Raw genomic sequence first — 14,292 nt, forward strand, 5'->3', positions numbered from 1 at the left:
CTGTGCGGCTCGCGCTGTTTAAAGAAGACTCGTCTCTGTGCGGCTCATATGTTTAAAGAAGCCTCGTCTCTGTGCGGCTCATGTGTTTAAAGAAGACTCGTCTCTGTGCGGCTCGCGCTGTTTAAAGAAGACTCATCTCTGTGCGGCACGCGCTGTTTAAAGAAGACTCGTCTCTGTGCGGCTCGCTCTGTTTAAAGAAGACTCGTCTCTGTGCGGCTCGCGCTGTTTAAAGAAGACTCGTCTCTGTGCGGCTCGCGCTGTTTAAAGAAGACTCGTCTCTGTGCGGCTCGCGCTGTTTAATGAAGACTCGTCTTTGTGTGAAAGAAGACTCGTCTCTGTGCGGCTCGCGCTGTTTAAAGAAGACTCGTCTCTGTGCGGCTCGCGCTGTTTAAAGAAGACTCGTCTCTGAGTGGCTCGCGCTGTTTAAAGAAGACTCGTCTCTGTGCGGCTCATGTGTTTAAAGAAGACTCATCTCTGTGCGGCACGCGCTGTTTAAAGAAGACTCGTCTCTGTGCGGCTCGCGCTGTTTAAAGAAGACTCGTCTCTGTGCGGCTCGCGCTGTTTAAAGAAGACTCGTCTCTGTGCGGCTCGCGCTGTATAATGAAGACTCGTCTCTGTGCGGCTCGCGCTGTTTAAAGAAGACTCGTCTCTGTGCGGCTCGCGCTGTTTAAAGAAGACTCGTCTCTGTGCGGCTCGCGCTGTTTAAAGAAGACTCGTCTCTGTGCGGCTCGCGCTGTTTAAAGAAGACTCGTCTCTGTGCGGCTCGCGCTGTTTAAAGAAGACTCGTCTCTGTGCGGCTCATGTGTTTAAAGAAGACTCGTCTCTGTGCGGCTCATGTGTTTAAAGAAGACTCGTCTCTGTGCGGCTCATGTGTTTAAAGAAGACTCGTCTCTGTGCGGCTCATGTGTTTAAAGAAGACTCGTCTCTGTGCTGCTCGCGCTGTTTAAAGAAGATTCGTCTCTGTGCGGCTCGCGCTGTTTAAAGAAGATTCGTCTCTGTGCGGCTCGCGCTGTTTAAAGAAGACTCGTCTCTGTGCGGCTCGTGCTTTTTAAAGAAGACTCGTCTCTGTGCAGCTCGCGCTGTTTAAAGAAGACTCGTCTCTGTGCGGCTCATGTGTTTAAAGAAGACTCGTCTCTGTGCGGCTCGTGCTGTTTAAAGAAGACTCGTCTCTGTGTGGCTCGCGCTGTTTAAAGAAGGCTCTTCTCTGTGCGGCTCATGTGTTTAAAGAAGATTCGTCTCTGTGCGGCTCGTGCTGTTTAAAGAAGACTCGTCTCTGTGCGGCTCGCGCTGTTTAATGAAGACTCGTCTTTGTGCGGCTCGCGCTGTTTAAAGAAGCCTCGTCTCTGTGCGGCACATGTGTTTAAAGAAGACTCGTCTCTGTGCGGCTCATGTGTTTAAAGAAGACTCGTCTCTGTGCGGCTCGCGCTGTTTAAAGAAGACTCGTCTCTGTGCGGCTCGCGCTGTTTAAAGAAGACTCGTCTCTGTGCGGCTCGCGCTGTTTAAAGAAGACTCGTCTCTGTGCGGCTCATATGTTTAAAGAAGCCTCGTCTCTGTGCGGCTCATGTGTTTAAAGAAGACTCGTCTCTGTGCGGCTCGCGCTGTTTAAAGAAGACTCATCTCTGTGCGGCACGCGCTGTTTAAAGAAGACTCGTCTCTGTGCGGCTCGCTCTGTTTAAAGAAGACTCGTCTCTGTGCGGCTCGCGCTGTTTAAAGAAGACTCGTCTCTGTGCGGCTCGCGCTGTTTAAAGAAGACTCGTCTCTGTGCGGCTCGCGCTGTTTAATGAAGACTCGTCTTTGTGTGAAAGAAGACTCGTCTCTGTGCGGCTCGCGCTGTTTAAAGAAGACTCGTCTCTGTGCGGCTCGCGCTGTTTAAAGAAGACTCGTCTCTGAGTGGCTCGCGCTGTTTAAAGAAGACTCGTCTCTGTGCGGCTCATGTGTTTAAAGAAGACTCATCTCTGTGCGGCACGCGCTGTTTAAAGAAGACTCGTCTCTGTGCGGCTCGCGCTGTTTAAAGAAGACTCGTCTCTGTGCGGCTCGCGCTGTTTAAAGAAGACTCGTCTCTGTGCGGCTCGCGCTGTATAATGAAGACTCGTCTCTGTGCGGCTCGCGCTGTTTAAAGAAGACTCGTCTCTGTGCGGCTCGCGCTGTTTAAAGAAGACTCGTCTCTGTGCGGCTCGCGCTGTTTAAAGAAGACTCGTCTCTGTGCGGCTCGCGCTGTTTAAAGAAGACTCGTCTCTGTGCGGCTCGCGCTGTTTAAAGAAGACTCGTCTCTGTGCGGCTCATGTGTTTAAAGAAGACTCGTCTCTGTGCGGCTCATGTGTTTAAAGAAGACTCGTCTCTGTGCGGCTCATGTGTTTAAAGAAGACTCGTCTCTGTGCTGCTCGCGCTGTTTAAAGAAGACTCGTCTCTGTGCGGCTCGCGCTGTTTAAAGAAGACTCATCTCTGTGCGGCTCGCGCTGTTTAAAGAAGACTCGTCTCTGTGCGGCTCGCGCTGTTTAAAGAAGACTCGTCTCTGTGCGGCTCGCGCTGTTTAAAGAAGACTCATCTCTGTGCGGCTCGCGCTGTTTAAAGAAGACTCGTCTCTGTGCGGCTCGCGCTGTTTAAAGAAGACTCGTCTCTGTGCGGCTCGCGCTGTTTAAAGAAGCCTCGTCTCTGTGCGGCACATGTGTTTAAAGAAGACTCGTCTCTGTGCGGCTCATGTGTTTAAAGAAGACTCGTCTCTGTGCGGCTCGCGCTGTTTAAAGAAGACTCCTCTCTGTGCGGCTCGCGCTGTTTAAAGAAGACTCGTCTCTGTGCGGCTCGCGCTGTTTAAAGAAGACTCGTCTCTGTGCGGCTCGCGCTGTTTAAAGAAGACTCGTCTCTGTGCGGCTCATATGTTTAAAGAAGCCTCGTCTCTGTGCGGCTCATGTGTTTAAAGAAGACTCGTCTCTGTGCGGCTCGCGCTGTTTAAAGAAGACTCATCTCTGTGCGGCACGCGCTGTTTAAAGAAGACTCGTCTCTGTGCGGCTCGCTCTGTTTAAAGAAGACTCGTCTCTGTGCGGCTCGCGCTGTTTAAAGAAGACTCGTCTCTGTGCGGCTCGCGCTGTTTAAAGAAGACTCGTCTCTGTGCGGCTCGCGCTGTTTAATGAAGACTCGTCTTTGTGTGAAAGAAGACTCGTCTCTGTGCGGCTCGCGCTGTTTAAAGAAGACTCGTCTCTGTGCGGCTCGCGCTGTTTAAAGAAGACTCGTCTCTGAGTGGCTCGCGCTGTTTAAAGAAGACTCGTCTCTGTGCGGCTCATGTGTTTAAAGAAGACTCATCTCTGTGCGGCACGCGCTGTTTAAAGAAGACTCGTCTCTGTGCGGCTCGCGCTGTTTAAAGAAGACTCGTCTCTGTGCGGCTCGCGCTGTTTAAAGAAGACTCGTCTCTGTGCGGCTCGCGCTGTTTAATGAAGACTCGTCTCTGTGCGGCTCGCGCTGTTTAAAGAAGACTCGTCTCTGTGCGGCTCGCGCTGTTTAAAGAAGACTCGTCTCTGTGCGGCTCGCGCTGTTTAAAGAAGACTCGTCTCTGTGCGGCTCGCGCTGTTTAAAGAAGACTCGTCTCTGTGCGGCTCGCGCTGTTTAAAGAAGACTCGTCTCTGTGCGGCTCATGTGTTTAAAGAAGACTCGTCTCTGTGCGGCTCATGTGTTTAAAGAAGACTCGTCTCTGTGCGGCTCATGTGTTTAAAGAAGACTCGTCTCTGTGCGGCTCATGTGTTTAAAGAAGACTCGTCTCTGTGCTGCTCGCGCTGTTTAAAGAAGACTCGTCTCTGTGCGGCTCGCGCTGTTTAAAGAAGACTCATCTCTGTGCGGCTCGCGCTGTTTAAAGAAGACTCGTCTCTGTGCGGCTCGCGCTGTTTAAAGAAGACTCGTCTCTGTGCGGCTCGCGCTGTTTAAAGAAGACTCATCTCTGTGCGGCTCGCGCTGTTTAAAGAAGACTCGTCTCTGTGCGGCTCGCGCTGTTTAAAGAAGACTCGTCTCTGTGCGGCTCGCGCTGTTTAATGAAGACTCGTCTTTGTGTGAAAGAAGACTCGTCTCTGTGCGGCTCGCGCTGTTTAAAGAAGACTCATCTCTGTGCGGCTCGCGCTGTTTAAAGAAGACTCGTCTCTGTGCGGCTCGCGCTGTTTAATGAAGACTCGTCTTTGTGTGAAAGAAGACTCGTCTCTGTGCGGCTCGCACTGTTTAAAGAAGACTCGTCTCTGTGCGGCTCGCGCTGTTTAAAGAAGACTCGTCTCTGTGCGGCTCATATGTTTAAAGAAGACTCGTCTCTGTGCGGCTCGCACTGTTTAAAGAAGACTCGTCTCTGTGCGGCTCATGTGTTTAAAGAAGACTCGTCTCTGTGCGGCTCATGTGTTTAAAGAAGACTCGTCTCTGTGCGGCTCGCGCTGTTTAAAGAAGACTCGTCTCTGTGCGGCTCATGTGTTTAAAGAAGACTCGTCTCTGTGCGGCTCATGTGTTTAAAGAAGACTCGTCTCTGTGCGGCTCGCGCTGTTTAAAGAAGACTCGTCTCTGTGCGGCTCGCGCTGTTTAAAGAAGACTCGTCTCTGTGCGGCTCATGTGTTTAAAGAAGACTCGTCTCTGTGCGGCTCGCGCTGTTTAAAGAAGACTCGTCCCTGTGCGGCTCATGTGTTTAAAGAAGACTCGTCTCTGTGCGGCTCTTGCTTTTTAAAGAAGACTCGTCTCTGTGCAGCTCGCGCTGTTTAAAGAAGACTCGTCTCTGTGCGGCTCATGTGTTTAAAGAAGACTCGTCTCTGTGCGGCTCGTGCTGTTTAAAGAAGACTCGTCTCTGTGCGGCTCGCGCTGTTTAAAGAAGAATCGTCTCTGTGCGGCTCATGTGTTTAAAGAAGACTCGTCTCTGTGCGGCTCGTGCTGTTTAAAGAAGACTCGTCTTTGTGTGAAAGAAGAATCGTCTCTGTGCGGCTCATGTGTTTAAAGAAGACTCGTCTCTGTGCGGCTCGTGCTGTTTAAAGAAGACTCGTCTCTGTGCGGCTCGCGCTGTTTAAAGAAGACTCGTCTCTGTGCGGCTCGCGCTGTTTAAAGAAGACTCGTCTCTGTGCGGCTCATATGTTTAAAGAAGACTCGTCTCTGTGCGGCTCGCTCTGTTTAAAGAAGACTCGTCTCTGTGCGGCTCGCGCTGTTTAAAGAAGACTCGTCTCTGTGCGGCTCGCGCTGTTTAAAGAAGACTCGTCTCTGTGCGGCTCGCGCTATTTAAAGAAGACTCGTCTCTGTGCGGCTCGCGCTGTTTAAAGAAGACTCGTCTCTGTGCGGCTCGCGCTGTTTAAAGAAGACTCGTCTCTGTGCGGCTCGCGCTGTTTAAAGAAGACTCATCTCTGTGCGGCTCGCGCTGTTTAAAGAAGACTCGTCTCTGTGCGGCTCGCGGTGTTTAAAGAAGACTCGTCTCTGTGCGGCTCGCGCTCTTTAAAGAAGACTCGTCTCTGTGCGGCTCGCGGTGTTTAAAGAAGACTCATCTCTGTGCGGCTCGCGGTGTTTAAAGAAGACTCGTCTCTGTGCGGCTCGCGCTGTTTAAAGAAGACTCGTCTCTGTGCGGCTCATGTGTTTAAAGAAGACTCGTCTCTGTGCGGCTCATGTGTTTAAAGAAGACTCGTCTCTGTGCGGCTCGCGCTGTTTAAAGAAGACTCGTCTCTGTGCGGCTCGCGCTGTTTAATGAAGACTCGTCTCTGTGCGGCTCATGTGTTTAAAGAAGACTCGTCTCTGTGCGGCTCATGTGTTTAAAGAAGACTCGTCTCTGTGCGGCTCGCGCTGTTTAAAGAAGACTCGTCTCTGTGCGGCTCGCGCTGTTTAAAGAAGACTCGTCTCTGTGCGGCTCGCGCTGTTTAATGAAGACTCGTCTCTGTGCAGCTCATGTGTTTAAAGAAGACTCGTCTCTGTGCCGCTCGCGCTGTTTAAAGAAGACTCGTCTCTGTGCGGCTCGAGCTGTTTAAAGAAGACTCGTCTCTGTGCGGCTCGCGCTGTTTAAAGAAGACTCCTCTCTGTGCGGCTCGCGCTGTTTAAAGAAGACTCCTCTCTGTGCGGCTCGCGCTGTTTAAAGAAGACTCGTCTCTGTGCGGCTCGCGCTGTTTAAAGAAGACTCGTCTCTGTGCGGCTCGCGCTGTTTAAAGAACGCGACGTCGTTCTTATGTTACACTGTATCTTATCGTATATGTATTAAATAGTTATCAGCCTTACTTATACATTTACTGTTTTTAACATAACATGTTATAGATAAAATACTCCACTTAAAGTAGTATCCATGTTTAACTATACAGAGTAGTATTTAATTATTATTAAAGTACACTAATGTCAGTGTGTCACAGCTCCGCGCCTGAGCTTAAGTATTGTTTTTTGGTTTTGTGTCAACTCTTATCTTATCTATTTTATTTTTATTGCAGAAATCCAACACCAACTCAGCATATAAATGCCAGTGACAGACTTACTATTTACTTTCATGCAGTCTTGTCAAAAGACTTTAAGTTAAATTTAGAAGAGGATCGAGTCTTCATAAGGGCTGGTGATCGCATTGGTGACTGGGAAAATGATCTGGTGGAACTCACTGTGTCTCGGTAAGTATAGCTTTTGATGGCAAAACAATCCATCTGAATGCACAGTGGCTAATCTCTTAATTCAAGGTTTACACAAAAATGACTTTATTAAGTTGCAAGTGCTCCTAATAGTAATGAAGTATCTCTAGAGACCTTTATTGGTATGTTTTCTCCACTCGCTTCTTGACGACCAGTGTTTTCCCCTTAGCACACGATGTAACGTTGAAAATAACTTCTTCCAGCTTTGTGAATACTATATTACATAGTGTGTAAAAGACGCGTCTCTCAAATAACGTGCAGTCCTGATGGACATATATACACAGAATGACAGTATTGTTGACATGAATACTTGTGATGTCTTCAGTAAACTGCTGGGGAAAACATTGATGTATAACAATATACAGTTTTCGTATTTATTTTACTTCTGTTTAGATGTAAAATGAATAAGTAACGCACTTATTTCATTTTTTTTCAGATATTTGTTCTGCTGTTTATTTGCATCTTAGTTTTTAGTTTTACTAGAGAAGATAAAATAAAATCTGTTTCTACGGACTGGGTGTACCTCAGTCATTTTCTTTTTCAATTTCAACAAATCATATATCGAAGGATAATTTTTACCATTGCAACTCTTTGTTGTTTTGTCAGCACAGGTCACATTATTGATGATTTGTGACTTGAACCTGTTGTGCTTTGATTGCAGGGATCTTGAAGTCCATGGATATCTTGTTGAAGGGAAACATGTGTGCAAAAAGACCAAAAGTGCCGAAGCCATCCCGTACAAGTATGTTGTGTATAAAGGAAAAAAGCAGAAGTATGAGTATGAACACATCTACAAACTGGATTCAAAAGAAACCACCAACAGATGTCTTTTCGTCAAACCACAGCTACTAAACGCTGAAGGTAGTAGAAGCTCATTAAAAGGCTATATTTGTTTGTTTCTTTTTGACCAGGTCTAATCTCTTCTTTTGGTATATTGTAGGGGAATGGCATCAGTACGACGATATAATCTGTGCAGAACCGTCTAAGGTGAAACGTATTAAAGAAGTGTTTTGGCCTGAGCAGAGGAAAGGTGTGATACAGGGGAGAGAAATTGCTGGTGGGGTCATGCTGGAAACGATCTTTGACCTCCTGAGAAACTGGAGCAAAATCAACCTCGCCAACTTCTTCAGTCAACTCAGACAGTTTTATGAAGTCTATGGAAATCCTTTGGTATATGAAGAGAAAGAGACGAAATGGTACTCACTCGATTACAATGAAAAAGATGTAAGTCAACCACATGCATGTCAGGATACATGAACACATTAATACATTACAGTAGTGAAGGGAGAAAGAAAGCTTTACATAGCTTCGAATGGAAAAACACTGCCGGTCAAAACATGTAAATGCAGTGGAGATACGGCCACACAAATCAACTTCTAGGGGTTTTCTTTTCAGATGCAATCTTTTAAATGATACGAACTAATCATCTAATACCATTTTATTATTATTACTATTACAACCTTTATTTTACCAGGAATAGCACATTGAGATCTAAAATATTTTTATTAGAAAAAACGTATTTAATCAAGAAGTGTAAAAAAATATGAGTTAAGTTGAAACTAAAACCAGGCACATAAAAAAAACCCATCAGTCGTAGCTATCTCCGCCAAAGACAACGCAGTGAGGCCAGAGGAGGAGGGCTGCAGTCAGAGGGGCATCGACCTCAGGCACGGAAAGAGGCACATCCATCAGCACTCCAATCAGTTTGATGAAATTCAAGCCTCTGTAGTAATAGTTCATAGTTTAATAAGTGCATGTGCGCAGTTGCATGCAATGTTTGCATACTTAAAAAACCCACCTCCAAGGATAGTGGGGGTCCCGAGTCACTTGCACGGTTATTTTGGGGTCAAATGCTGAAAAGTTTGGGAACCTCTGCTCTAGATAAGTAAACTGACACAGGACAGATTAATGTATACAAACATGCCGGTATTTTAGTCTACAAATGGACAAAGCACACCAAGCAACAGGAGGATAGAACATGTGTGAGGGCTCTGCAATTTGTCCACTGCAGGATCCAAAGCATGTAAACTCTGAGAAGATGCATGCATGTATATCACATCACCACAGACGTAAAAGTGGCTTCTGTACTGTACCAACAACTGTTATGTTGAGGGATTTAGAGAGTAAAAACTGTTTACTAAATGATTTAGAACTTAAACATGAAAGCGATTACTTTTTAATAAAACTTGCTAAGCAGTCACCCTGCTTTGGTCAATTGGTCCTATATACATTATAACCATTAATACAAATATCACAAATATTACATCTCTTGAGCCATGTTTCTGTTCAAACATCCACATCAGTTGATTGTGGCCAAATATGAACTCTATCCACTTTAACGATTAGGGTTTGAACATTGAAATGAATAAGTACAAACCTTTTCATTCAAATCTGCAGGTGTTTCAAAACTTGAGGCAAAGGCAGAAACTTGTTGATATATATTCACAACGGCTAAGCAAGCTCACTCTAGCTTCAGGGTCATTGATGGAACGGTTACCAGTTTGATGATGAAGCAGTTATTCATGACGGTTACTTTTAAAGTTGAATATTATAATTATCATTAAACCCAGGATAAATACTGTCCAGTGTTAGTAGCCGTCTCACACCGGAGGTCTTGTTTTGTGTGGGAAAACAATATTGGTTTGATAATGGTATCAATATTTTATTGACATTAAACATTTATTGATGATGTTCAAAAAAAATGTATGTAACGCTTGAATGAAAGTAAAATTGTGTTTCTGTGGGGATCTTTTGTGAATTCGCCATGTGAAAAAGTTGAATCCAGCAGACATAAATTTCTTTAAAAGGTCATTATTTGATTTCTATATGAATTTTTTTTCTATTTTTACATTATTTGTGGTGTGCCTGTAATTGAATAATACACTGGTTGCACTGGTCTTTGTTTAAAATGTTATTACTGTTTTAAATAATTATCGGTATCAAATGACAATTGTTTTTTTTAAAGCTGTACTGCCCAGGCCTGGGAGGAACATATTTAATGTTATTGCCCATTTTAAGACCTCCGACTGAAAGAGATGAACTGGTGTTGAAATGTAAACCCATCTTCTCATGTTGATGTTGTCAGGTGAGCCGTCTTCTGAAGCGCTTCATGCTGGAGCGAGTGACTCCAGAGCTACAGAAGGACAGCGAGGGAAAGAGTTCATTCATCCAGGAGCCCATGAAGGCTGCGTTCATTATGCTTTATATCTGGATACAGTATCATCTAGAATTGGACGATGCTACTCTTTATCGTCTCTGCACTGCCCTCTGTCTGCCAAAACTGCAGAAGAATGAATTCCTGTCTTTCTGGAATGACATGACAGAATCATTCTCAGAAATTAAGAAGTGAGTACAGTTATAAATCTTATATTTCTTTTAGCAGCCTAAGTTTGTTCTGTAAATCTGTTTGAATTCTTCATGTTTGTTAATAACCTTTTGAACTAAATGAACTAATGATATCCTTAAAATCCTTAAAAATGTTCAATTGTTCTCCGGAAACCAAATGTTCATCACTGTGCTGTTCATATGAAAGGTCATGGAACCGCTTGAGTCCCAGAGTCTGCTTGTATTCGGTTGGGTCATTGTTTTGAGATCCATGTGTCACTTTTCTTTGTTGACAAGTTTCTAAAGTTGTGAGTACAGGACTTGTTTTGTAAGGTGCGAGTCAGGAATAATGATGTGTATGCTAGCTTCAACACGGATGTTTTATGCATCTCTAGTGTACTCAAGTGCTTGCTGGACATGGTGTGCAGGACGGCAGTTTTCTACACTTTAATGCCAGAAAAACTGCACGTGTGGGGCATTGATTTATTTGAGTGTCGTTGTTGACTTTGGAGGTTTGAAGGCTGCGGAAGTAAGAAAACTCATCTATACTACTGTCAACACAACATGACGATGCTGAGACTTTGGAGGAATGTTCTTTGATAAGGAGAGGAGTCTGTTATCATTAGGGTCCACAGACTGCCTTATCCCGTTTGTGTAACATGTAGTCTGAGTCAAACCAAGCAGTTTTCCTCTAGGACCATGGAGACTAAGCTCTAAGTTCTGAATGGTCCCATATTTTCAAGAGCAGTTGGTGGCTGTACAGTAGCAGAGGCTTCAGCTTTGTTGCTTTTCTTTTTCCTCATGTCATTCTGCTCCTTTCTCAGTTTCGTAAGTTGCTTAGCTTGCTGCTAAAGAAACCGTCTCAGGAGTGGGATCATCAGTGTTCAGGACGTCCTCATGTGTGCTCCTTCTAACTGTTTGTGGATTTGTGGATGCATCCTCCCTCAGCCGTGCTGTGCTACACATTTTCATGGTCTTCTGGTGACCCACAAGTAAAGCTAAAGAGACATTCACCAAGGGACTGTACCTTTAGGGGGGGATATTGTGTTTTGTTTGTTAACCGGTGTGTGGTAGTTTACTCTGACTCGCTGTTCTTTTATTTATTGTTTAAGTGGAGAGTAAAGTTGTCTCCTCATTAATAGCACTCCACAGTCTGTCATTTTGATGGACAGGCTAGTACAAATGCGTACAAATTAGCATGTTCATAATGCCATAGATCGCGCTGTACTTGCGTTTACTCTCCCTGTTTTTTAATACAACTGAATTTCCCTAATAAAGCTGTTGTCATTTACATAAGGTCCTTTTTATATCATATGTTTCTGTTGTTCTAATGTTGACAATTTCTTCATTTATTCACTAGTATGTGAAGAGACATTTTTACACTTACAGAAAGCAAATGTTTATTTAAAATCATGCTGGTTGCTTTCGCTTTACTGAAGTATTAAGTCTGTAACCACCACACCACTAGATTGTGCGAGCGAGCGCGCGCGTGTGTATGTGTCCACGTGATGTGTTTTCCAAAACGGACGAGGCGTTCATAAGTAATAAATGGGTAACATGTGTCCCTTCGTGATCACGTTCAGTGCAGGGTTAGTACCTCTGACCGCTCTCAATTAAGTTCAGTCCATTCACCATTATGTTACGATGAAAGGAAATTATTGGATGCTTCCAACTCAACAAAACTGTATACGTACGAATTGCCCTTATTGTAATTCGTCAAAATAATGGACAGCCTTCAGATCCGGATTATTCTCGGTTAACCAGCAAAAACGTTCATTTGAAATGATTTTGTGTACACTGGATAATATTTACTGAAGCAGTAAACATCTGATAGGAAGGACAGAAGCAGTGTGATGCAACAGTGGCTGCGTCTGGTGAAGCCCATCATAGGATACGAGTAACAGAGTTACAGAGACGTACATCCATATACTGTTCTTATGATGACAAAGAAATCTTTCGTGTCTGTAGGATGTTGTGTTTCCAGGACCTTGTTTCTTGAGTTCCCTGACCCATCATGTGCTGGTGTTGATGTCACTGCCATTTTGATCAAACCAGTTCTGTTGATTCTTGAGTGTCCGTCCAGTGGAGTTAATGAATGTGGGGTGAACACAGCCTGGAACTGCTGTTAGCAAGTCTTGTCATTTTAATCATTGTTTTTCTGCAAGCCAAATCTTCACTATTAGAACCGTTACATTCTCTGTGCATGAAGTGTTTGCAGTAGTTAGAATGAGACCCAGAATCATTTGGAGATCTCGTCCACTTATAAGAAAGTGAAATGTGAATGTAAATGTTTGTTTCTCATGCAAGTGCTTCAGCAAATATACAAGCTAAAATGTGTTGTAACATTTCATTGCTCATCAGCTGGTCTGAGATGGTGATGGTGCTGATCCTCCGAGTGATAACGGCCAACATGACCAGATGGATCATTGTCATTCCACTGATGCACTTTCTCAAAGGCACATCAAAACCATATGAGCCCGTGTTTAACAAGGTCAACTCACAGTATGGACAGAGCTGGGCTGGACTGCAGGGACTCAAATCACTTACCCTAACAAGCCAAGAACGAAAGTATTTAATCTGTCTTTTCAAATGTTTAGACCAATAACTGTTTGACTCACTTGAAGTGTGTATCATGGAAATGTTTCTGATCTTGACTGATTTAGGGCCATGTTGAATCTCATGAAGACACATCGACATCTGGTTGAGATGGACAGGCTGCTGCCCCGGTCTTGGATGTATCTGATGACAGTAGATGAGTTGGTGGAGTGCAGCTCCATCATTCATGTAGAGCTCCTGGACGTCCTGCAGGTTTTCACCATGAAATGCCCTGATAATATCAACTATAGCTCTACCACAGTGAGTGTCAACCAATGACTTTTAACAATCTAAAGGAAGAAGAATTGAGAACTGCCTCAGTTGTGTGTATTTCTTTGTCATTATTTGATTTTAGGGGGTTTCAGAGACTCTGGCACACATTCACAGTCACTTACTCGAGCAGAAATACAGGTAAAATTTATTCATTTCCTTCTGAAATTGTTTCTACATTTGAATATAGCAAGGAATTATATCGCTTTGTATAAGAAAAAAAATACTAATTTGGTATTGAAATGTTTCCATAAATGTCTTTGAATGAGACCCAACTGAACTAAAAAATCAGAACCAAATACGGTGACTACATAGACATGTTATTACCAAATAGCTGATCTTTTTTATGGGAGTACAGTATATAGTTTGATCTGATGTGATGGTCCAGAGCAGGTTTCATCTGTGAACTAATATTCCTTATTTTATTCCATGTATTTGAATGTATTTCTGCTATTAAATGGCTAGTTAACCCAAAAATGGAAATTCTGTCATCATTTAGTCACCCTGAGATTCTTTCAAACTTGAATCAATGTCTTTTCTACTGCTAAATACAAAGGAAGATATTTGGAAGAATGTCAGTAACCAAACAGACGCCTGTTGCATAAACAGAGCCGCTAACTGGTCTCACTGACTAGCAATTACTTAGGAGCAATCGGTCTTGCTTTTCAGGTTTCAATTAGGCCAGTCTTGAAGAAAAAAAAAAAAGAGTAGTTTATGCATCCCCAGATCTCATCCCCTATAAGGACACTACAAGAGTCAAGATCTCGTTGGCTACTGACATTCTTTCAAATATCTTCTATTTTGTACAACAGAACAGATAATGGTCTGAGAGCGAGTAAATGATTGATTGAGTTTTCATTTGTGAGTGAACTTACCCTTTAATTCCAGATAAGTGTACATGCTTAATATTTCCTGGAAAAATCCTTACATACAGAAATGTATCATGTGTTATGTTAGGTACCTAACCCTTATCAAAAATAACCACAGTGTTTAAAAGCAAAAAGTTCACTGCAAAAGCTCCTCAAAGATTAAAAAAAAATCTTGTTTTATATCATGTTATCGTGTTGTTGTTGTGTATTATTGTGATAGTGAGCTGTTTGTTTGTTAAAAATGCTGGATTGTGATTGTCCTCTATATCAGCTTGTGCTGGGTTATGAACACAGTTGGAATAAGAAAAGAAAAGGTAGGGGTTAGGGTTAGGTTAGTGTAAAAGTCACACGTGTCTTTCTTTATACAGCTCGAGTAACACAGTCACGCTAGTCTGATCATCGCGAGCAGAGACGATCAATAACAAAGGGAATGCGCACATTTACTAAACATGCGCCGCTATAAAGTCAATACAATTCTATTTAAAAAAATATATAGAATCCAAATACAAATAAACAGTTTTTCATCTATTGCACAAGAGCAACAACAAATGAACTAAAATAACAATTTTAAAGCGTGAGGTCAGTGGTAGCGGGGTTATGCAGTTAAAGATGAGCAGGTGGATCTCTACAGCAGACGAACA

The 14,292-nt window shown here is 43.7% G+C and overlaps 1 protein-coding gene across 2 annotated transcripts in view; it reads left to right on the forward strand.

Moving 5' to 3' along the window:
* LOC306910865 (E3 ubiquitin-protein ligase rnf213-alpha-like) overlaps positions 1-14,292 on the forward strand; it is a 99,334-nt gene that overhangs the window by 23,775 nt on the left and 61,267 nt on the right. For both annotated transcript variants that reach the window (XM_079485744.1, XM_079485745.1), the window contains exons 7-13: positions 6,405-6,575; positions 7,255-7,454; positions 7,534-7,817; positions 9,679-9,938; positions 12,279-12,485; positions 12,581-12,773; positions 12,868-12,923. In XM_079485744.1, coding sequence (XP_079341870.1) covers positions 6,405-6,575; positions 7,255-7,454; positions 7,534-7,817; positions 9,679-9,938; positions 12,279-12,485; positions 12,581-12,773; positions 12,868-12,923 — 1,371 coding nt within the window. The remainder of the gene's footprint in view (positions 1-6,404; positions 6,576-7,254; positions 7,455-7,533; positions 7,818-9,678; positions 9,939-12,278; positions 12,486-12,580; positions 12,774-12,867; positions 12,924-14,292) is intronic.

Source organism: Barbatula barbatula (genome assembly GCF_947034865.1).
Source record: "Barbatula barbatula genome assembly, chromosome: 22".
In the NCBI taxonomy this organism is placed as follows: domain Eukaryota; kingdom Metazoa; phylum Chordata; class Actinopteri; order Cypriniformes; family Nemacheilidae; genus Barbatula; species Barbatula barbatula.